Source organism: Salmo salar, chromosome ssa07, assembly GCF_905237065.1.
Source record: "Salmo salar chromosome ssa07, Ssal_v3.1, whole genome shotgun sequence".
Lineage (NCBI taxonomy): Eukaryota > Metazoa > Chordata > Actinopteri > Salmoniformes > Salmonidae > Salmo > Salmo salar.
Genome location: NC_059448.1, coordinates 49,323,721 through 49,348,707, shown reverse-complemented (window position 1 = coordinate 49,348,707; position 24,987 = coordinate 49,323,721). Strand labels below are relative to the sequence as shown.

At 42.4% G+C, this 24,987-nt stretch overlaps 1 protein-coding gene across 4 annotated transcripts in view; it reads left to right on the top strand.

Annotated features, from left to right (window-relative positions):
* LOC106609518 (sodium-coupled neutral amino acid transporter 4) overlaps positions 1-9,122 on the top strand; it is a 32,502-nt gene extending 23,380 nt beyond the window's left edge. For all 4 annotated transcript variants that reach the window (XM_014208429.2, XM_014208432.2, XM_014208430.2 and 1 more), the window contains 3 exons: positions 4,438-4,582; positions 4,861-4,958; positions 5,333-9,122. In XM_014208429.2, the coding sequence (XP_014063904.1) occupies positions 4,438-4,582; positions 4,861-4,958; positions 5,333-5,437 (348 nt within the window). In that variant the 3' untranslated portion in view covers positions 5,438-9,122. The remainder of the gene's footprint in view (positions 1-4,437; positions 4,583-4,860; positions 4,959-5,332) is intronic.
* The last annotated feature ends 15,865 nt before the right edge of the window (positions 9,123-24,987 follow it).

Here is a 24,987-nt window from a genome sequence, read left to right as displayed (position 1 = left end):
CTGTGACGTTGTGTTGCCTGCTTGCAGCGCAAACTCTCCCCATTGAGCAGTAGATTGTATCCAGATGGTTACTACAAACATTACAAGTTATTTCTTGTCTAGGCTTCTATCCTACTCGGAATAAAATCAAGTTGGATGGAACAAATTGGAGATGGTGACCAATAAGACAAGTTATTTCTCCCTCGCCCAAAGATATAATCATCACGTTCTTTAACAGGTTTTAACTAGCGCCATGCTGTTGCCAGGTAGCCAGCATTACCTATCTGTGAGGGGCTTATCAGGACAACTGACTGAACCAAACCCCTTTGTCTCGACATGACTCTCAGCTGCGCCACATACACTTCATGACCAAAAGTCGCCGAACATCTCATTCCAAAATCATGGGCATTTATAATATGTTGGTCCCCCCTTTGCTGCTCTAACAGCCTCCACTCTTCTGGGAAGGCTTTCCACTAGATGTTGGAACATTGCTGCGGGGACTTGCTTCTATTCAGCCACAAGAGCATTAGTGATGTTGGGCGGTTAGGCCTGGCTCGCTCGCGGTCAGTGTTCCAATTCATTCCAAAGGTGTTTGATGGGGTTGAGGTCAGGGCTGTGTGCAGGCCAGTCAAGTTCTTCCACACCGATCTCAACAAACCATTTCTGTATGAACCTCGCTTTGTGCATGGGGGTATTGTCATGCTGAAACAGGAAAGGGCCTTCCCCAAACTGTTAGCACAAAGTTGGAAGCACAGAATCGTCTAGAATGTCATTGTATGCTGTAGCGTTAAGATTTCCCAGATTCGCCCGTTGGACTGCCAGATGGTGAAGCCTGGTTCATCACTCTAGAGAACGCATTTCCACTGCTCCAAAGTCCAATGGCAGTGAGCTTTACACCACTCCAGCCGACGCTTGACATTGCGCATGGTGATCTTAGGCTTGTGTGCGGCTGCTCGCCTATGGAAACCCATTTCATGAAGCTCCCGACAAACAGTTATTGTGCTGAAGTTGCTTCCTGAGGCAGTTTGGAACTTGGTAGTGAGTGTTGCAACCGAGGACAGATGTTTTTTATGCCCTACACGCTTCAGCACTCTGTGGTCCCATTTTGTGAGCTTGTGTGGCCTACCACTTCTCGGCTGAGCTGTTGTTGCTCCTAGACGTTTCCACTTCACAATAACAGCACTTACAATTGACTGGGGCAGCTCTAGCAGGGCAGAAATTTGACGAACTGACTTGTTGGAAAGGTGGCATCCTATGATGGTGCCATGTTGAAAGTCACTGAGCTCTTCAGTACGGGCCATTCTACTGCCAATGTTTGTCTATGGAGATTGCATGGCAGTGTGCTCGATTTTGTACACCTATCAGCAACGGATGTGGCTGAATTAGCTGAATCCACTCATTTGAAGGGGTGTCCACATACTTTTGGTCATGTAGTGTACATCATCCATTAGGGAAAGTGAAAGGGGGATACCTAGTCAGTTGTACAACTGAATGCATTCAACTAAAATGTGTCTAACGCATTTAACCCAACTCCTCTGAATCAGAGGGCACCAGGTGTGTCTGTGCAGCCTCTCCCATAGCCGAAAGGCTCCTTGAGCAGGCCGTAGTCAAGCACAGAAACTAAGGGAGGCGATGTGAACATAAAGCAAGTACAGCATGTCGAATACATGTTTGGACGCAATCATGTCGATGTGTCTGCTGCCGTGTGCTCTGTAGCCATTGGCTACTGGTCTGTTACACCTGAAAAACTGTGGGGCATAGCATATGCATGGCATCTTTTCCAAACACATTAGTCATGGCCTAGATAACCTATTTCCCCCCCTTGACTGCTGCTCAGGCTTCAACAAAGCATCACGGGCACCTCAGCATTTACAGTGCAGTGAGTTCAGTTCACAGCACAAGCTTGAGGATATAGTTGTGGAGACATAGGAGAGGTGAGATGAAAGTAACCAGTCATGCTGGCATCACGTTGCCAGGTGTCCAGAACTCTGAATCACGAGACGTGACATTTCAGATCTTCCTTTGAAAGTAATTTGCCCTTCATTTGGCAGAGAAGCCTTCAGCACCCAGATTAACGTTTGCTTTGTCTCTCAAGCACTATGTCCTTTATTACAGGCAGGAGGGCTGGGGTTGTGTAGGAGGGGAGCGGGGAGTGGAGGTGAAAGGGTTGGCTCAAACAGTAAAGAACCTAAAGGCAACAGTAAAGATGCTTGGTCACGAACCAGCAGGTTTTAATGAAACAGTGTTTAGATGTGGTAGGCAGACTTGTCTAGTTCCCATGCTCTCTTTGTTTCATGGCTCCTCAATAACAGGAACACAAATATTTAAATTACCTCAAGTCAACTGTTCATTTTGATGTTTAAAAAGTCACTTCAAATGTTCTTAAGTATAATGATTCCTGTTTTCATGAGTCATTTTAATTTACCAACATTGTTTTTGAATGTTGGTGTGTGATATGATCTGTTATATTGTGATATTCTATGGCCTCATCTCAAGGGGTTGACGTTTTCTTGATCGTATTTCTAAATAAAGCAGTGGGACCACTTGTCTGAGAAATATAAACGCATGAAATAGGGCCTTCTAACTATTAACCTTGGTATTTTCTGCTGCTTATGGCTCTGTAATAAGAAGTGATTCTGTTTGTGTTGCAGTCAGTTATGATGGTTATGTTGGCCTAGTAGTGATGGTACTCTTGTGATGAGGTTGTTAGGCTGCTGCTGAGTTTTCCACTAGAGGGCAGGTCAGAGAAGGCAAATCCTGTGGTGCACAAGCACAATGCCCAGTTGGCTGTGACTAAATGTAGCCTGCCATGCATGCTGTCTTTTCACAGTGACTTCATGGAAAATAAGCTTATAGTCAGTAAGTTAGCTATATATCTGCCCTTGTTATTGCTGTGATACACTATTTTCAGGATAATTTGACTGGCTTTACAAAGTGAACCCTGTCACCTGTCTTTGACAGTGGTTGAATAGGCTTGTTGAATGTGGTGGAAAAGAGTTTAAAATGGGTTTTATTTCTGATGGTCAGTCAATTGAGGATTTAAAAAATCTCAAATTAAAACCTGTCTATCTTATTCCTGACCTTATGGTGTGGTTGTTCCTCTTAATCTTGGATTTACCTTTTTTGCCCTTCCCTTTTTAATGTCTTCCTCTATGAAAAAAGCAGGGGCAAACCAAGGTGTAGTAATACTATGCCATATATCTAGCTGTAGCTGAAAAGGTTGCAGAATCTTTCACTTGGTTGGAGCCCAGTTGGCTCCCTGGTTTTGGGCCATGTTGCTAGCTTTTGGCTGGCCTGGTAGACCCAGGTACCTTGGCAGCAGTGGCGCTTTGCCACATATCTCACCCCAGTGGGAGCTGTCATAGCGGATGGAGGGAGGGAGATGCAGGCAAATATTGCATGGTGCACTCCAAAGGCCCTGCGCAGGATCTCTGTTGGGCGCTGAATAGTTCAGAGCCTTGGCGGTCAGGTGGGTAGAAATGTCACGCCCAGGCGCCAGGTTTTCACCGGCCCAATTATGCAATGGCTGCTGGGAGAGGGGATTGTTTATTATCAATGGGGGGAGGAGGTAATTTTGCCTTGCAGAGTTACTGCCACGCCTTAAAATAATTTTGGTGTAAATCTCTGCCACTCCTTCATACATTCTTTCAGTAAGGTGTCAGTGTGGGCCATTTTGGCTCTTGATCCACAACTCAAGAGAGCAGCGCGCCATCAACCCTCACCAAACAAGTATTTAGACTGAAACATGAACCAGCCAAGAGTCTCGTCTTTCTGCTGTCTAAATGTCTACGTAGGAAAGGTATCATTAGTGAAAAAAGCAAATGAGAGGATTTCAAAAAAGGGAAACTTAATTGACAAGCGTTGCCTGGGGGCAGAACACGCCTATCCTGCTGCCTTCAGTCCCGCCTTCTCTGGCCTTGGCTGATGCAATCCCAGGGTGCCGTTGCAGAAGGCTCTCCCAGAGTTAATCCTCTGCCTTTTGAATGGCGCTTTAAGCCCCGCCTCCTCAACCTTTCCCCCTGTGGCCGGCTGGCCCATAGCAGTTCCTTTTCACCTGATACCCGTGACCTCTCACCCAGTGAAGTCTTTAACTCAATGCCTTGAGCTGTGCTGCTCTCAGCCTCTTAGCTGGTGGCCTCTGCCTCTGCCTGGCTGCCTACTTAGACTCTCACCTGCTGCCGTTGACACACTTCAGTCAGCAGCCAACTGTGGGAAGTGGCCTGTGGGCTTAGACTAGTTTGTAGACATGACTGATGATATAGTTACCTACTCGCCATTGAATTTGACTGTGTGTGTGTAATTGTGTTTGTGTGTATGTGTGCGTGTGTAAGAGAAATAAAGACAAAGTGCTGTATTAATCAATACATAAAAAAACACTTTACAAGTGGTATCCTAAGTGTCAACTGATCGTCAGTATGTAGCGGTTGATCAGACGTTATAAAGAGGTTTGTGTTGCAGATCCGTTCCTCCATTAATACCATGCTGTTTAGCCAACGGGAGTTCAGCTGGGTGCGTCACATGCTCATCGCCGCCTTCATCCTCCTGTTCAACAACCTGCTGGTCATCTTCGTCCCCACCATCAGAGACATCTTCGGCTTCATCGGTGAGTCCTCCTCAACCATAGCAGTGGTCCCCAAACCCATTCCTGGAGAGCTACGGGGTGTGCAGGCTTTTGTTCCCACCAAGCACTAACATTGATTGATGTCTTGATGTGGAGGTATTTCATTGAATGAGGTGTGTGTTGCGTGTGTCATAGCGGCTCAAATTCCTGCTCAAATTCCTGCACACCCTGAGGCTAGTGCTGTCTAAGTGAGGACATTTGTTTAGACAGAAAAAGCTAGATTACTGATGGTGGTCTTCTTCCTGTTTCCCCTCTGACAGGCTCCTCTGCAGCCACCATGCTCATCTTCATCCTCCCTGCTGCCTTCTATCTACGCCTGGTCAAGTCCGTGCCGATGCACTCCGTGCAGAAGATCTCAGTAAGTGTGCAGGAAACGATGGTGCATGAACACACACACAAATACTCAACTCAAAATCACATATAGCGACTCACACACAGAACATCCACTCTGACACACGCAACATATGACACACACATGACATAGCCTGACGAAACTAACACCCATCAACATGCCTATACAGACACACCATAGCTGTTATTAGAACAGACCCCCCACCCCACAGCACTTAGACAACAACCCTGATTTACAGAGTTACAGTCCCCCAAAACAGGGTTTCCCAGAGGCCCACTGAGATTCTTGGCAAAAAAATGATTGCACTGAATGTACAGATATGAACACTTCACACAACCGCCTCTCACAGTGTCGTTATTATTTTTCCTGATGTCTTTTAGGCGGCCATTTTCCTGGTGGTGGGCATCATCTTCATGTTCAGCAGCCTGTCGCTCATCGTGATGGACTGGATCCACAACCCTCCCGGCTCCGGCGGTGGTCACTAAGAGGACCCCCCTTACCTCCACCCCCTCTCACCTCAAACCCCCTCCCCTGACTGTGCCTTGGGGGTAAGGTAACCGGGCCCGGGGGTGCCCCCACACATCACCCACAGACTGAGTACGTCAGCGTACTGTAAAGGGGCGGTTCGCTTTTCTCAACCCCCACCCCTTTCCACAAAGTATTACTGGAGGGGACTACGTTCTACGACTGAAACAGACACTTTTAAGTTCGTTATTATTTTTCTTTGTTGTTGTTGTTGGATGGTTTAGTTCTATAGAATCCTCCACAACAGGGACTCGCCGAAAGGACACAAAGTAATCCCGGAGGACGGTCAGAAACGGAAGAAAAGACGTCAGACGCTGCGGCTGTTGCTGGGCGCCCTGCCATAGTTTTCTAGATAGCCCATCATCCCTACTCTGTGATATTACCTGAGCAAACGAAAAATACGAGCAGAGACCTCAACCATTAAACGGTCAAGAGAACCCAAAGAGAACAAGAGCTGATCTGAGCGCTGCCACTATTGGAGCTGGTTGTGACTGCAGGCGTGGCTTCAGGGCCATGGGCTCTGCACACTTGAAGATTAGAGAGAGAGAGAAAGAGAGAGAGAGAGAGAGAGAGAGAGAGAGGTGGGACAAGGGTTCAAAAACAAAGAGCACTTTTAGCATATGTTTCAAGTTTTAATGTATTTTTAACACATTCAGACACACACAACGACACACAAGAAACACACACACATACAGCACGCCATCTACACTAATTGGAGCTATTTTGCTTACTGTCAAAATATATTTTTGTACACCTACGGGGAGTAAGCAAAGTCGATGTAACCGTACATATGACAGCTGTAGTATCTTTTTCTGAGCTAGAGACTGGAAAAAGTTGTTCTGAGTGATATTTGTAAACTAGGTTTGGTAAAGTAGTTTCTATGTTATTTTATACTCTTACAATCAATCACATCACCAAAGTTTATGTGCGCACAGATATTTCTCAGTGGCCAGTGTGTTGCTCTCAAAACATCCCTTGACAGCAATCATCAGATCAGACGTTGGCAATCATACACATTGACAGACACATACACCAAGTCAACATTTTCAGCCATATCCATTCTCCCAATCAACACTTAATGTGATGATCAACACACACTGTCAGCCATTTTGAAACCGCCGTGTAGACTGAGCTTCAAACAAGAGACTGCATTCATTCAGTGTTATTGTCGCAGAGATTTGAATGTTGCCGAGTTTTGAATGTACCGGTACTTGGCCAATGGTCTACTGATCTACTGAATGACAGTTTACGTGTTTCTTTCTTTGCCTTCTTGTTCACTCTTGTCCAATGTGTCACGCTACAGACCCCTTGGGTCAATTGCAGCCAACATTACCAGGAGATGAGCTCATGTTGTTGGCTTGAGATCATTTTCAACTTGTAACTCCATCTCTTCCTAAACTTCATGTGAAGTGAACTGTGCTATGAAATACAACTAGTGAAAGCTAGTTTCAGTGAAGAGGAACAACAACAGAGCTCTATGAGAGTTAAAGAAGGTCTACTGGCAGTATACCATACAGGTTATTTAGCTATTTGACTTGGCACAGCGATCCTATAACCCATGAGAATGTTTTTCTTCTATCCCAGTGTGTAAAACGATATCTTGTGACAAAATTCAATTGTAGAAAAAAATATTGTGGGTAAAATAAGCAATGGATTGGACCTCCAAACTGTGCTGTTTCTGAGACACAAGATAAGTTGTTTTATCACCTTAAAGGGGAAATCTGCAGTTGCTACATTTTTGGACTTATAAATTAATCATTTGTACCCATTGATTCTTGAAAAATATCACTTATGAATGCCTCAAGAGCATAGTTTAACCGTCGTACCCCATCAGAACCCAAAATATATGATTGGTTTACTCCAATGTTTGTAAACAACGTAAATGTAAACAATATATAGCCTCAAAACATGGTTAAAGCCATAATTTTGATATCATGGAGGGTCAGTCCTTGCATCCGTATATCTCATCCTTCAGCTTTTTCCAGAACAGACGGGGACTACACTTTGTTATTGCTTCAACTGCTGATTGGCCCTTTAAGTTCAATATGGGTCATAATGTCAAATGTGGAAACGATTAGAGAAATGAAATGCATCCACTGTTACTTAGCAGGCTTGTCATTTGGTGATGTTTTAACCAGTGATTTGTTTATGGCAGACAGTATGTGTTTATTACTGTGATTGTGACTCTTGTTACTGTAATTTACATCATTTCAACGGACCATTATTTGTTAAAATGCCCTAATTAATTAATTAACACCACGATAAATGAATTTCAAAATATTGTGCCGTGCTGACAAAACAGTTGTCAGTAGGTGGCTACATTAGCAGTTTGCATTCAAAGCAGAGAATACCTGTTTTCTAAGGTATTAAAGCAGATACGTGTTCCGAATGGATCCAACAAATTGATATTTCAAATGAAATGGTATAGTATGTGCATGTTTTGGATTACAAACATGGTCTTTTCTGACAACTTGTATATGCTTTGTAAATAATCTTATTATATGGTACTCACTGAATTATGTGTGTGGGGGGTTGTAAGGGATTTTACCAGAAGTCCTCTACAATCTACAATGTTATTTTAGTGTTCAATGATATCGATTTTTCTCTATGATATTTTTTTTTATGGAAGCTTGTACATTTGTAGAAAATCTCTATCCCTTTTCATTTCTTTATAGTTACATATCTGGAGTACCTAGACCTTGAATTAATGAATGGTTTGTCGGTAATGTTGTCTGATGCCTCAGTCCTACAGTGGCTGCAGGGTCCAAATAGAATCTCAGTGTTGATGTCTTGCGAGACTTAGGTAGATATTGCCTATGTTGAGCTGAAGTACTTGATTCATGGGTGCGCTGTCAAAAGATCAATGATGTTCAGATCACATGCTTTTAGTAAGAACCACCCAACAGTCACATTTTAGATGCGGTCCGCATCGATAGGGGCTGCTGGGTCTTTGCTGAAATTCCTCCTGAGCCTCAGTTACTGTATGTGAAGATACATTTCATGAAGTATATTGACAAAAACCTTACTATTGTGTGAGAATGCAGAAACCAACCTTTGCCTTAATAATTGCAAACTTCAGTTCATCTAGGGAGCAAACCTTAGGGTCAGGCACGGCACCAGATGTAAGACCTTGGTCATAGTGATTTTGTCATTCGTTTTTTAACATTCAAAGGTGGCATGTTTTTTTCCCCCAATGAAGGACTAGAGCGGAGAGCACAACTGTTGGGGTCTCAGACACTCAAGAAGGGGGTCAGGGAGGGGCTCTTTCATCGCTATGCCCTCAATATCACTCAGGTACAACTTTAGACTGTTGTAGCATGACATGCTGTAGTCACGACAGCTGACTTTAATATACGTTAAATGACTAAACACTCTGGCATGCGAACTACATGTCATGCGTTTGACAACGTAAAGTAGGCTTCACGCCGGAGGGTTTAAGTAATGTGTTACCCCAAAAGCATCTACCTTATCTGTAACCTGGCCCGAAAGAAGCACTGGGTCAGCACCAGTGTCCTGCCGTTCAGTGTCTGCTTCCTGTGGATCAACTAACATTCAAATTGTATATTTGCCTGAACAAAGGGGATTTTTGTATCAGTGAAGCTGTTTCAATATCATGTAACATGAACAATAAAAATGTGAAATAAACTTGGCTGCATCTCTTTGCTGTTGAAATGAGGGAAGAACTGTAACGGTCGTTGTACGTAATGGACCAAGGCGCAGCGGGTTGAGTGCTCATCTTAACTTTATTTGAACACTGAACAAAACAAAACAAGAAACCGATCGAACGAACAGTATTGCAGGCTACACACACAGCTATGCAACAACAACTTCGCACAAAGGACAGGTGAAAACAGGGCTACCTAAGTATGACTCCCAATCAGCAACAACGATGTACAGCTGTTCCTGATTGAGAGCCATATTAGGCCAACACAAAGAAATACACAACATAGACAGGGCATAGAAATACAAAACATAGAACATAACCAAAAACCCCAGAAAATTCTAAACAAACACCCCTCTACATAAACACATATCCCAACAAACCCCGAACCACATAAAACAAACACCCCCCTGCCACGTCTTGACCAAACTACAATAACAAATAACCCCCTTACTGGTCAGGACGTGACAAGAACAAGGACTTGTGCCTAGAGTCCGCCAGATCAGAGGCAGTAGGGATGACCAGGGATGTTCTCTTGATACATGTGCAAATTGGACCATTTTCTGTCCTGCTAAGCATTCAAAATGTGACAAGTTCTTTTGGATTTCAGGGAAAATGTACAGTGAGGGGAAAAAAGTATTTGATCCCCTGCTGATTTTGCACGTTTGCCCACTGAAAAAGAAATTATCAATCTATAATTTTAATGGTGGGCTTATTTGAAAAGTGAGAGACAGAATAACAACAAAAAAATCCAGAAAAACGCATGTCAAAAATGTTATAAATTGATTTGCATTTTAATGAGGGAAATAAGTATTTGACCCCTTGTCACGTCCTGACCATAGAAATATGTTATTTTCTATGGTAGAGTAGGTCAGGGCGTGACAGCGTTTCTTTTCTATGTTGGAGTTTTGTTTGGGATGATCTCCAACTAGAGGCAGCTGGTCCTCATTGTCTCTAATTGGAGATCATACTTAAGTAGGGGTTTTTCCACCTGGGTTTTGTGGGTGATTGTTTTTGAGTAGTGTATGTTTCACCTCTGCGTCATGGTTTGTTGTTTTGTTCTTTAGTTTATGTTTATGTATTGCATAGTTTCACAGTGTAAATAAAATGTGGAACGACACACACGCTGCACTTTGGTCCGCTTCTCCTTACGACAACCATGACACACCTCTGCAAAACATGACTTAGTACTTGGTGGCAAAACCCTTGTTGGCAATCACAGAGGTCAGACGTTTCTTGTAGTTGGCCACCAGGTTTGCACACATCTCAGGAGGGATTTTGTCCCATTCCTCTTTGCAGATCTTCTCCAAGTCATTAAGGTTTCGAGGCTGACGTTTGGCAACTCGAACCTTCAGCTCCCTCCACAGATTTTCTATGGGATTAAGGTCTGGAGACTGGCTAGGCCACTCCAGGACCTTAATGTGCTTCTTCTTGAGCCACTCCTTTGTTGCCTTGGCCGTGTGTTTTTGGTCATTGTCATGCTGGAATACCCATCCACGCCCCGTTTTCAATGCCCTGGCTGAGGAAAGGATGTTCTCACCCAAGATTTGACAGTACATGGCCCCGTCCATCGTCCCTTTGATGCGGTGAAGTTGTCCTGTCCCCTTAGCAGAAAAACACCCCCAAAGCATAATGTTTCCACCTCCATGTTTGACGGTGGGGATGGTGTTCTTGGGGTCATAGGCAGCATTCCTCCTCCTCCAAACACGGCGAGTTGAGTTGATGCCAAAGTGCTCCATGTTGGTCTCATCTGACCACAACACTCACCCAATTGTCCTCTGAATCATTCAGATGTTCATTGGCAAACTTCAGACGGGCATGTATATGTGCTTTCTTGAGCAGGGGGACCTTGCGGGCGCTGCAGGATTTCAGTTCTTCACGGCGTAGTGTGTAACCAATTGTTTTCTTGGTGACTATGGTCCCAGCTGCCTTGAGATCATTGACAAGATCCTCCCGTGTAGTTCTGGGCCAATTCCTCACCGTTCTCATGATCATTGCAACTCCACAAGGTGAGATCTTGCATGGAGCCCCAGGCCGAGGGAGATTGACAGTTCTTTTGTGTTTCTTCCATTTGCGAATAATCGCACCAACTGTTGTCACCTTCTCACCAAGCTGCTTGGCGATGGTCTTGTAGCCCATTCCAGCCTTGTGTAGGTCTACAATCTTGTCCCTGACATCTTTGGAGAGCTCTTTGGTCTTGGCAATGGTGGAGAGTTTGGAATCTGATTGATTTATTGCTTCTGCGGACAGGTGTCTTTTATACAGGTTACAAACTGAGATTAGGAGCACTCCCTTTTAGAATGTGCTCCTAATCTCAGCTCGTTACCTGTATAAAAGACACCTGGGAGCCAGAAATCTTTCTGATTGAGAGGGGGTCAAATACTCATTTCCCTCATTAAAATGCAAATCAATTTATACAATTTTTTTACATGTGTTTTTCCAGATTTTTTTGTTATTCTGTCTCTCACTGTTCAAATAAACCTACCATTAAAATTATAGATTGATAATTTCTTTGTCAGTTGGCAAACGTACAAAATCAGCAGGGGATCAAATACTTTTTTCCGTCACTGTATGGAGTAAAAAGTACATAATTTTCTTTAGGAATGTTTAAATAGGAAAGTACAGATACCCCAAAAACTACTTAAGTAGTGCTTCAAAAGTATTTTACCTTAAGTACTTTACACCACTGAATAAGGGACCTCAGGTGTTTGTGGTATATTGCCAATATACCACAGCTAAGGGCTGTATCCAGGCACTCCGTGTTGCGTCGTGCGTAAGAACAGCCCTTAGCCGTGGTATATTGGCCATATACCACATCCCCTCGGGCCTTATTGCTTAAGTAGTACCCGGAATAAACTAACAGTGCAAAATTCTCTTTTGCACTGATTATTATAGCTACTGAAAACACGACTTGATTTTTTAGTAATGCATAAGTACCATACCATAACTCTTTGTAATTATGTGAAATATTATTATTTTTTCAACATTGACAACGAGGTCTAATTAATTTACATTTCATTGAACCTCAACTTATAACATTTCCATTTCATTCCTTCTTTTCTACAGCTGTAGTGTTGATGTTATTTCATCATTATCTCTCAAGCTTCGTGACAAATATGCAATATGTCTAATGGACGTGTGTACGTGCTTGTGCGTGTGCATGTGTGTGTGCACTTGTTTGGGGTTATATGTCCTCACCAAATCCCCTATCTCCCTGCCCACGGCTGGTGTTACGTAAGGTGGCGACGACGCCTGTGACCGACTTGATTTGGGAGCAATTTTGCTGGCATAATGACACAGTGCAGTCTGGCCTGTCCAGAAATATACCTCTATCCTGTCTATTTAACATCCAGCACTGACATCTAGAACCCACTTGTCATGTTCCAGGACTGGTCACACGCTGGTGGGAGCTAGGAGGTGTTGTCCTCTACCCTCCACCTTACCAAAAACATCTAAGATTATGAATCAGCCTTCAAATGATGTGAAGCAGGTTGTGAGTTTCATTTGAATTAAGACACTATTCCAACTGTACTGGCTGTACAGTAGCTCAAGTGCGTTCAGTTCATGGTTAATTATGAATGCTATAAATGTTATTTATGCTATGAAATTTGGGGAAATACCATAAGTAAATTCCAAGAAATTGGGCTATGAAGCAATACCACTAAATGTTGTAGTAAAATATAACAGTAAAAAAGAGAATACTACTTTCTTGTATTATTACATTTGTTGGGTGTGTGTCTGTGTGTCTGAGTGTGAGCACCAGCTCATAGCCTCACTCAGGATGCAGGTCACACTCCTATGCATGGTTCCCTGTGGATCTGGTTACATAACGCCTCTGCCTCTGGATCATCCCCTACCTCTATCGCCCCCCTCTCTCTCTTTCTCCCTCTATCTCTTTATCCTCACCCTGTCCCACCAAGGACACATACTCACCTCATTTCCAGTGATGCACTGACCTTCCTTCTCTGTGTCCTTCTATGACACTGTGATACAGTAATTCATCCAATGAGACGTCTCAGAGATTTCATTTCAAAACAAAAAGGTCTAGGCCAATGCCATTTCTGTTGATATACGGCTCTGGTCTAGAGAATTCCATATACAGTAAATATGCTGTACCACAATAGTGTGTTTGTTGAAGAGGTAAGTACAGAATCCTCTGTAGTAAGGCTTGTGTAGCACTGTCATAGCAGTGACATAATATGCATTATATGCAGTCATTAACTCTTATGACAGATGACTTAAAGTGATTCTCCAGAACTTTTGTATAATTTCAGACAGTCGTTTTTAAAGGGGTGCTCACGAGCCAAAACGGGTCTCTGTTTTTTGTGTACTACGTCATCCAGTTATGTATAATATGTTACATCCTGCAAATTCACATTTTTTATTTGTACCTTTATTTAACTAGGCAAGTCAGTTAAGAACAAATTCTTATTTACAATGACGGCCTACCAAAGGCAGGCCTTACCAAGAAGTGATGAGGCGAAGTGTTACTGTTGAGGATAAATGCCTCTATGCCTGCTGATTCCATTTCCCATTAACCAACAGCACATACATCAATATCTCCTGGCACAGAATCAATAGGAATTGATTGTAGCCAGCAAACTGACATATTCCCCAGAAACTCAGCCATGGTGTGTTGGAATTCAAATGCAGTATAGAGCTAAGACACATGCTGATGCAGATGCTATTTGAGGTTGTGTACATGTGAGTCACATATAGTGAGCTCCAAAAGTATTGGGACAGTGACACATTTTTTGTTGTTTTGGCTCTGTACTCCAGCACTTTGGATTTGAAATGATACAATGATGATTGTGGACTACAGGAAAGGAGGACCGAGCACTCTCCCATTCTCATCGACGGGGCTTTAGTGGAACAGGTTGAGAGCGTCAAGTTCCTTGGTGTCCACATCACCAACAAACTAACATGGGTTAAGCACACCAAGACAGTCATGAAGAGGGCACGACAAAACCTGTTCCCCCTCAGGAGACTGAAAAGATTTGGCATGGGTCCTCAGATCCTCAAACGGTTCTACAGCAGCACCATCGAGAGCATCCTGACTGTTTGCATCACTGCCTGGTATGGCAACTGCTCGGGGGTAGTGCGTACAACCCAGTACATAACTGGGGCCAAGGTTCCTGCCATCCAGGACCTCTATACCAGGCGGTGTCAGAGGAAGGCCCTAAAAATCGTCAAAGACTCCAGCCACCCTAGTCATAGACTGTTCTCTCTGCTACAGCACGGCAAGCTGTACTGGAGCGCCAAGGCTTCTAAACAGCTTCTACCCCCTAGCCATAAGACTCCTGAACATCTAATCAAACGGCTACCCAGACTATTTGCATTTACATATTACCTCAATTACCTCAACTAATCTCGACTTTGTACCGGTTCCCCCTGTTATTTTACTGCTGCTCGTTAATTATTTGTTACTTTTATTTATTTATTTTTTAGGTATTTTTTCTTAAAACTGCATTGTTGGTTAAGGGCTTGTAAGTAAGCATTTCACTGTAAGGTCTACATCTGTTGTATTCAGCGCATGTGACACATAACATTTGATTTGAACTACAGTGCCGACTGTCAGCTTTAATTTGAGGGTATTTTCATCCATATCGGGTGAACCCGTTTAGAAACTACAGCACTTTTTGTACCATAGTCCCCCCCATTTTAGGGGACCAATAGTATTGGGATAAATGCAGTTATATGTATATTAAAGTAGTCAAAAGTTTCGTATTTGGTCCCATATTCCTAGCACTCAATGATTACGTCACGCTTTTGACTTTACCAACTTGTTGGATATCATACCCTCAAGACATGCTAACCTCTCCACATTACAATAACAGGGAAGGTTGGCATTTTATATCATACCCCCAAGACATGCTAACCTCTCCACATTACAATAACAGGGAAGGTTGGCATTTTATATCATACCCTCAAGGCATGCTAACCTCTCCACATTACAATAACAGGGAAGGTTGGCATTTTATATCATACCCCCAAGACATGCTAACCTCTCCACATTACAATAACAGGGAAGGTTGGCATTTTATATCATACCCCCAAGACATGCTAACCTCTCCACATTACAATAACAGGGAAGGTTGGCATTTTATATCATACCCCCAAGACATGCTAACCTCTCCACATTACAATAACAGGGAAGGTTGGCATTTTGGGGGTCTATGATATTTGTAACGTTCTCATTCATCATTATTCACGATGAATTCAATACCTTTGGAGCTCAGTGTAGTTGCGTTGTCTTTTCACCATAGACAACATGACATTAAAACTAGTAATCTCAAACAGTACAGTGCCCATTACAGGACTGGCCTTTTACTTCATATAGCAGGCAATTTAGACAGTCTCCCTGTAGTTTTATTGCATGGCTGTTATGGTCCCATACAATCCATGTAACTACAAGGTTCCATAATTACTTAGCGTGTGTGTATGTAGGTTTAACTGGGCCCCGCCCGGCCACTGACCACACCCATATTCACTTAAATAGTAGTCTTTATTGTTCATCAAAGTTCTTGTGGACTAATTATTTGGATTACTTCATACATTCTCCACTGACTTGGTTGGGTAAAACATTTTGACATTCAACGCTGCTGGATTGAATTGTGCCTATTTTGGGGGATTTCTTCTTTCTAGACATTGGATTTTGGGTGTCGTCCTCATCCCCATACCATTATCCCTGCAACGTTGAAGATCTTTGGCTGTTACCAAGGCTGTGTTTATTTAATAGCTACTGCGTTTACAGGCAACTCTATACCTTGTGCGCACTCTAAATAACTTCACCTGGATCAGTTTGTCATGTCACACAGTGGTGTGACTGCCATGACTAGGTAAATAAAGGCTTGGCTACCCTCTCCTTTTGTCTTCACATCCTCCACATCTTCCGCCTCTCTTTAACCCCTCCCTTTCTCTATTTAACCCCTCCCCTTCTCTTTTTAACCCCTCCCTCTCTTTAACCCTTCCCCTTGTCTTTTTAACCCCTCTCTTTAACCCCTCCTCTCTCTCTTTCTTCCACTCCCACTTTCACCCACTCTGCTCTCCACTATTCTCTCACGCCCTTCATTAATCACTTTATGTGTTACAGTTGCGGTCAAATATATTGGCACCCTTGCACTTTACAATGATGTGCAATGGAGCAGAATGTTACAGTTTGTCTTTTAGAAAGTGGTTGAATGGCTATTTTTACCCTGTAGGCATCTGAAATGTACCACTGGTGAGATAAGTTACACATAGATGAGAATCACTTACATCCAACCAAATTCATTAGAATTTGTTATAGTTTAGTCCAGGCCATTTTCTGACTCCTTTTTTTTTCTTGGCCCAGTGCAGTTGCATATCAAACAAATACATACAGTATGTGAAATAAATAAAAATCAACTTGTTTTAAAAGAAATAGTGAATTGTGCAAGGGTGCCCATATATTTAACCACAGCTATTTTTATTATACCTCATCCCTCCATATCCCTCTCATCCAATTTGTCTATCCTCTTTTCCAATGTCCCTCTCCCTCCTTCTCTTCCCCCTCTTCCACTTTAACTTTAGACATTCTTACCCTATGTGCCTATTTATTTTCTTTACCCCTAAAGTTTCTCTCCCTCGCTCTACCTTAATTTCTTCTCACTCCTTCCCCTCCCTCCCTCAGATCATTATTTTATGAGGATTAACTGTCCTGCACTGTGGGGAGAATTCCAGGAAAACTGTCACCTTTAATAATCCAGTGTCCATGTTTGAGATGACCTCGGTCAGATCGCTTAGTCCTGCCACCCTCGTGTGGCCTGCATTAGGAACATACCGTACGTAAGGGAAACATCTGGGTCGTATTCACTAGGCGGCAAGTGGAAGAAAACGAACTGAAACAGGGAGGCACTAACCTAAACTTGTCCAATAAAAAACGTTAGTTTTCATTGCAAAACGTGTTCCGTTGCGATGCGTTTTGCTACGGTTTGCACTAATGACCCTGATGTACACAATCACAGACTAACTGGAGCAGTTCAGTTTCTCCCACTTCTGTTAACGTTTACACAAAGGTTGAATGTCGGATGTAGGGTTGTGTGACAGCGATTATTTTATGAGTTTGGACAACTGTTGTGATGACAGCCCGTCTCTCTAGTTCTGTTAACGATAACTGCTGAAATGTTTTGATCAGCTATTTTGGAGATATCAGTGATGATCAGTTATTTTAGATATAACAGTTGAAATGTTATCATTAGCTTTTAGAGATATCAGTTATTATGATCAGCTATTTTAATTACTTATAGCCTATACTGTACATTATAAGCTATTTCAGTATACCCCGTTTTATCTGTTTTGGTGGAGTTCAACGGTTTACTGCTCCTACGTCCTTTACTGGAAGTTGTTGTGTCATACACAAGTGGGGGTCAAGACCCTGTAAATGGCAACACGGTGAGAGAAGCGGCCGCTTGGTGTGAGAGACCAACCTTTGACCACCACCTCCACTCAGAATGACCATGAATCTGACCTCTCAGGAACCCTTCTTACCTGGTCAACATGTGATTGACAAATAGTCCAATCACAGAGACACAGGCTAAGGCGTAATGAGAGCCCATAGGCATTTTCCCGTCACTGGGCTAAACAACCCTAAGAGCACTTCTATGACTATAGGCTACAGATATGTAGAAATAAAGTATTATTTGTGTATGAAAATGTAATGTGATGACATTGCCTCCAATGTTTACTGTTGACTGTTGCTAAATGAGTCTCACATGCATCAGACTCTGGAGGTCAAGGCAAACAAACCGGCTTGCTTTCCGTGTTTCTAAATTTAAGTACAACTAAAATGTAACTGTGAATGAAGCAGGTTTGGGCAATGGCCTTGGAAACTAGGCTAGTTGGCCAATTCAATGCCACAGTCTTGACACATACACTATTGTACGTAGACAGCGTCTGTCTGAAATGTTAGTATACCAGTTGATGGTCACAGTATGATCCTAATGTACCAGGACAGAATGTCTTCATGTGCAGATGATGGCCTTAATATATATGCTGATGGACTGGATGTCCTAAGTATTAAAAGGACCTCGCATCCTGAAGTTGATCTCCACTAAGGTCCATCACAGGAGCATTCTTCAAGTGGTGCCTGTATGTGCCCCTTTTTGTCACAAACAGGAAATAGATTCATCATGGCACATTCAGGCTTTGAAAGCCACTGAAAATGATGCAACATGGGTTTTATTGGGGTTTTATTGTGGAATCCCGTTTATTGCTTCCTGTTGATAAGATACACAGCTTTGATCATTTCTGAGTCGCTGGTGTTATAGCCCTGAAAGAACGTGAGCATTCCCCAACGACATTCCAAACACAGTGATAAGCCATCTCGTGCAGTAGATTGCGCCCACCTAAATCAATGGTTCAGTCCAAAGGGCCTGCTGTAGGATGGAAAGAAACCCTTGGCCACAGAATGGTCTTCGAGACACTTTTCAGACCACTATGTACAGTATACTTTGTTGTTATGATGTGGCTGGACAATAGTCTTTGACAGTACATCCTGTGACCAACTCATACCATGGAAATGGATTGTATTTGCATGATCCTGCCAGCTCTTAGGAGAGAAAGAGCACTGTCCCAAAAGGAAGTATCTATTTAGGTAATTCCCATTGTCTGACAGACCAGTGCTGGATAGGAGTGATGCCACCTACCGGAAGACAGTTTAAAAAAATGTTTTACAGTGCATACATTTTTGTACTGGTCCCCCATAAGAATCAAACCAACAATCCTGGCATTGAATGTGCCATGCTCTACCAACTGAGCCACACGGAACCATAATGGGCCATTCCTAAAGGAACCAAGCACGTAGCTTTTCAAGACAATCGCTCTACTCTTTAGACTTACTTTATCAATAGCTACATTATCTGAGGTAAAAATCAATGATTGGATTGGTATCAGGATGCCGGACACGAGTTGACAAACATTATCTGAAAAGTGCTCGTTAGCTAACCGTATCTTTCAGGTGTGAACTTCAAAAGCTGTTCACTTGTTATTTGGTGGCATTGTTTGTTTTTTATGCAACAGCAAATGTTTTCAAAAAGTAAAGGCAGAGTCATCCGGAGTTGCGATAGAGTGACCATTGATGTTCTCTCCAGGTGTAAACCTGAGAGCACCAGAGGGAAATGACTGTGCAGGAAATAAATCAGACTAGAGACAAACAATGAGAGGCGTCTACACCGCTAAATAAACGTACATTTTTGGGCACACATTCTCTCCTTCTTTATGGCCATTGTGTGTCGATCATAGGTGATCCTAGACCAGTAATTAGGTTATTGCATGTTTTTCCTTGACATAATGCTGATAGCTAGTGTGTTTAGACTAATATGTTCATTATTAGGATTGATAGCGTTGTGCTCTGTCACAGGATATGCAATGCTTGGTGCTGCCACATGGATCTTCCAGGAAAGTAGCAGTAAAGCAACTAGATGACTGCGAGACCAGGCCTATCTCTATATAATGCTGTGGACAGAACCATGATGTTATAACATGAGGGTAACCTGTTTGTTGTGTTCCCAGACGCTACCGATTACTGTCCACTGTGCCAACCTCTAAGGAATGGCACTGTTGTGTCTTTGGCTATGCCGGATTAAGAGATATGACATGCTATTCTATAAAATAATTTCTCTGTAATTAATATTACCTGATTAAGCTAATCATGTAAATGTAATTAACTAGAAAGTCGGGGCACCATGAAATAATGTTTATAGAGCTGTTATCTTCTGAATAAACTCTTAAAGACCTGGTCATCTTTTTCCTCAATAGCAGTCAATATTTAATCGTCACCTTATTCAGTCTCATCTGAAAGTTGTACATTCTTGGTTATCTTCATGAACTCTGGCTAACAAGTTGAATTAGCAATACAACATTTGGTTGAATTATTTATTTACAAAATACCTAAATAATCACACAGAATTACATCTACACAGAATGGATCATACATTGATTACAAATGATGTCATAAAGGAAAACGTCCCTAGCGGCTGGAACAGATATGACGGCTGGTTACACAAAGAAAGGGGGTTGGGTTTTGAATGAAAGAGCGGGAAGACTAAGGAACAAAAAGGTTTTGTGTCTCTATCGGGCCGTAGGCAGCTATGCTATCGTAAATACAGTATCTTATGCATTCTAAATAACCGCCCATTTGGAAAAGGAAAATGCAATAAATATTTACTCTGAGCTGCGCTTCGGTAGATTGGTCGTAGATAGAAGTTGCCCAGTAGGGATCTCTTGTCCTCTGAAGAATGTCTCTGGTGGTAAACTGAATACGTTGTAGTATCGTTGTGTGTGTTAGACTGGATACGTCGTCAGTCCTTTCCTAGCCCACGTTTTTAGCAGCTGCTGCTAACTCAACGGCTAGGAGGTAAAACTTCTGGAGTGAATAAGAGTTCAAAGTTCATATCAAGTTGCCATACTTTAAGCTCGTGCTATATTCTGGCTGGTATAGTCGAAATTCATCCTTTCGGCGTGTCGATCGTCACCTTCACATTGAACACGATGCTAATTTTGTTAGGTTATTATCTGAGCCCTTTTAACGTAGGACCGTCGTCCTCACGTCCTCGGAACAGAAAGTTGGATTTTCGTCAACGGGCTTATATCGGGGTGAAGAGAAGGGGGTGTTTCATAGTTTACAAGCAATGTCTGTTCACTTGGGCGGGGCCTCTGAGTGAGCAGAGTTTCTCTATGACAAACCGTTCTCTCATTTAAGAAGCTAAAATCACATTTCATCTTTTCACAAATAGTTTCATATTTAAACATTTAAATTGCACAACAATTCCATGTGAATCTGATAACTAGAATGTGTCGACTTTCCAAGATACAGTTCATGTCATCCTGTCATTAGTAGTAATGTCTATGACAACAACTGATCTGAGATCATATTCATTAAGTACCAACGCATATTTTCAACTGGTTGGATTACCGAAATATGGTTCCGTTTCCCACCTTTTGATGTTACCAGACTCTCTATGTTACAAAGGCTTTACAGGAGTCAACTCTATAAAGTAGAGAGAGAGAAAAGGGGAAAGGTATTTATGGGGGTCATAAACCTCCCCCAACAGGCCAACGTCATGACAGCACCAAAAGGGAAACATTTTAAGATATACTTTTCATCTTTACCCTCTACTGTCATGTAAGTAACTGAATCCATCTTTGAAAGTAACTAAAGTTTTAGCTTTTTTGGGAGGGAAAAATGCAGGTAGGGTCCCTATACTTGCTAGGTCATGCCTGAACACATTTTTAGAGACAACATTCTGACAATCAATATGTTGTTGTGAGAAAAACGTTCCAATCACTTATGATGACAGCTAAGTTTGTGTGTGAACAAGTTCCTATTTTCCTACAGCACATACCAAGAACTTGAGTGAATGTGAATGCCTATGTAATAATGAGACTGCACAAATAAACTGTTTCTACCCCCTGCACAGTGGTAGAGATCACTGGCAGTGTGTATCAGTATCTCATATGCTCTATCTCAGTGGGTGGGTGAACAGACACCGTAGACTTATATAATCAATGTTGGACACAGAAAAAGACAGTCAGAGAGCCAGGCAGCCGTGGGGTCTGAGGAAGAAGCGACTGAGAGGAGAGAAAGTTCCAGGTTTTCCCCTATCAGATTCCACAGCCTCTCCTGACCCTTCCATAACTGCCAACGGGCCCCTTGCCACCTGGTAACCCACCTCTACTTTCTCACCCCTCCAGAGGTTCACGCAACTCAAGTCAACCCAGTTCTCTTGGCTCGTCTTGGTTTTTGAAGCACTTGATGGTCGTTGCAATCCGTACTATTTGGTTCTTCCAGACAGATGTTCTGACTTTCATAGTTTTCCTCAAGGCAGGACATGAATAGTCACATATGGTATCCTCCATTTTGAACTAATAGCTACAGTATCCCTACCAAGTCTGTAAATGCTGCTGGAGTCAACAATAATTTATGACTGAACAGCACTAGAAGTGCAGTTTTAGAATGAACCCCCAAGTAAAGAAACAATAATGATGTTCCAAACAAAACTCTTATCAAAGTGTGGTCCACTGTAGAAGTTCGAAGATGCTAGCTATGGTAAGCCATGAAAGTGCATAGTCACAATCCTCTTTTTTTTTTTACTCCTGAGCCCTTATATCAATTACATTTCTGCATAGAATTTTACTGTATCGTGCTTATCAGTATTTCTACAATAAAATGGAAAAAAGAAGCAGATAACGTATGTCACGTCCTGACCAGTATAGGGTTTATTTGTTATTGTAGTTTGGTCAGGACGTGGCAGAGGGTATTTGGTTTATGTGGTTCAGGGTGGTGGTTTGTTTAGAAGGGTGTTTGATTTATTATTTCTGGGTTTTGGGTTATGTTCTATGTTTTTGTATTTCTATGTTCTTTCTAGTTACTATTTTCTATGTTAGGTAATTGGGTGTTGGACTCTCAATTGAAGGCAGGTGTTTGTAGTTGCCTTTGATTGAGAGTCCTATATATAGGGATGTGTTTTGTTTGTTAATTGTGGGTAGTTGTCTTTAGCACTGCTGTAGTAAGTATAGCCTGTTAAACGGTCTTCTTTTGTTTATTTTTCTTTTTTTCCCGTGTTCACATTTATTTAATAAATTAATATGATGAGCACGCAACCCGCTGCGCCTTGGTCCTCTCTACCCAACGACAGCCGTTACAACGTAGCTTATATTAGAGTTTGCTAGAGTTTAAACATGGCTGAAAGTGGGTTTAGGTCCCACCTGGCATGTGGAAAGTAGGCGGGGTGGAGTGTCTGTGTGTGTCAGGGGCTCCTAGTGTGATGGCCTTGTGAGTAAAATCCACAGAATCTCCTCTTGAAAACCATGGTCAGAAACCAAGGAGAAGAAGAAACAACAAAGATGGGAACATGTCTTATATGGTCAACCTGAAGACACTAGAAGGTTGAAACAGTCTACACTGGGAGATTCAAACAGTTTACACTGGGAGATTCAAACAGTCTACACTGAGAGGTTCAAACAGTTTACACTGGGAGATTCAAACAGTATACACTGAGAGGTTTAAACCGTCTACACTGGGAGGTTCAAACAGTCTACACTGGGAGGTTCAAACAGTCTACACTGGGAGGTTCAAACAGTCTACACTGGGAGGTTCAAACAGTTTACACTGGGAGATTCAAACAGTATACACAGAGGTTCAAACAGTCTACACTGGGAGGTTTAAACAGTCTACACTGGGAGATTCAAACAGTTTACACTGAGAGGTTCAAACAGTCTACACTGGGAGGTTTAAACAGTCTACACTGGGAGGTTCAAACAGTCTACACTGGGAGGTTCAAACAGTATACACTGGGAGATTCAATCAGTTTACACTGGGAGGTTCAAACAGTTTACACTGGGAGGTTCAAACAGTCTACACTAGGAGGTTCAAACAGTTTACACTGGGAGGTTCAAACAGTCTACACTAGGAGGTTCAAACAGTCTACAGTAGGAGGTTCAAACAGTCTACACTGGGAGGTTCAAACAGTCTACACTAGGAGGTTCAAACCTACAATACATTCACACCACTCTGTAAGTAGGTCATTTTGGAATTATGACGGATATACTATCAGCATCATGTCATGAATCTGCCTCCATGTTTTATGTAGGAAGTTGATGATCATATTTTTTGGGTGCAGTTCACTATAATTATTATTGGCCATTTACATTTCTTCACGTTTCTCAACAATAAAACATTAAATTGTCTTTTTTTGTCACAATCCATCACCCACGTCACACAATTACTTTCACATTTATCATTAGAACTGTTATGCAAACCACAATGCAACCTTTAAAATGTTTTCTGTTCATATTTTGGAAGCAAAGTGACCACTTAAATCAATCATAGACAGGAAATGAATCCGACATGCCAATGTTCAGCTTTAGTAACACACTCACACAACTAACCAATGTCGGCTTGTCAACACGTCTTTTCCAAGAAAAGCTTGTCTGCACTAAAGGATTTTACTGCTCAAATAAAATAAAAGAGTTGTTCAACAAAAAATGACATGTAAGCAATGAGAGAACAGGAAGTGTTGTGGATAGAAATGTGTTCAGAAGTGATTTGAAACTAACTCCAGACTAATGTGGTGATGTTTTATTTCTGTCTGATGTGGTTAAACACTGTCTGACTCTGTCGAAGAAAAGAGCACTAACCATTTGCAATGAGGAACTACTGGTCAACTAGTTGTAGAAATAGTAGTCGTCCGGTCTGCTATTTACGCCACCATCTTAGCCACTGTTTCAGGCAACATTTCAGCCACAATGTAAAATGTGCTTGATTAACATCACAACACCACATTTCCTTCCCCTTCCCAGATGACACTTGAAAACACTTCTTACAGTTCTTCCTGAGAACATATTGTTTTATCTTCTCCAATGCTGATGCTATGTCAGACAGGAAGCTGTGTCATAATGCCCACCTCATATCTGTCCCCTTAACCTCCTGTCCTCCACAGGAAATGGTCATGGAGATGGTATTTCACAGCACTTCCGGCATGGTGCACTGCGACAATGCCGTTGAGCAAAGAGAGCAAAATCACACAACGACGACTGGAAGACAGGAACTTTGACTGCCGTTGCTGTGGCAGAGGGAAAACAGTGCAGTCATCTGTAAGTGGGCCTAGTCTGCATGTCTTCTTCACAGCCTTGTCTCAGTGTCTCTGTTGTTGTTTCTTTCATGCTCTACCACTTGTTGAGTGTATCACTTGTGTGTATAATTATCTCAGCGTATGCTGTTGGATCTTTGCAAGTCTCAGAGTACTTTCTCTAACACTTACAAAGAGTTATGCCAATGTATTAGTGGTCTAATTAAGTCTTATCTTAAGCCTGTCTTTCTAGTGTCGTCTT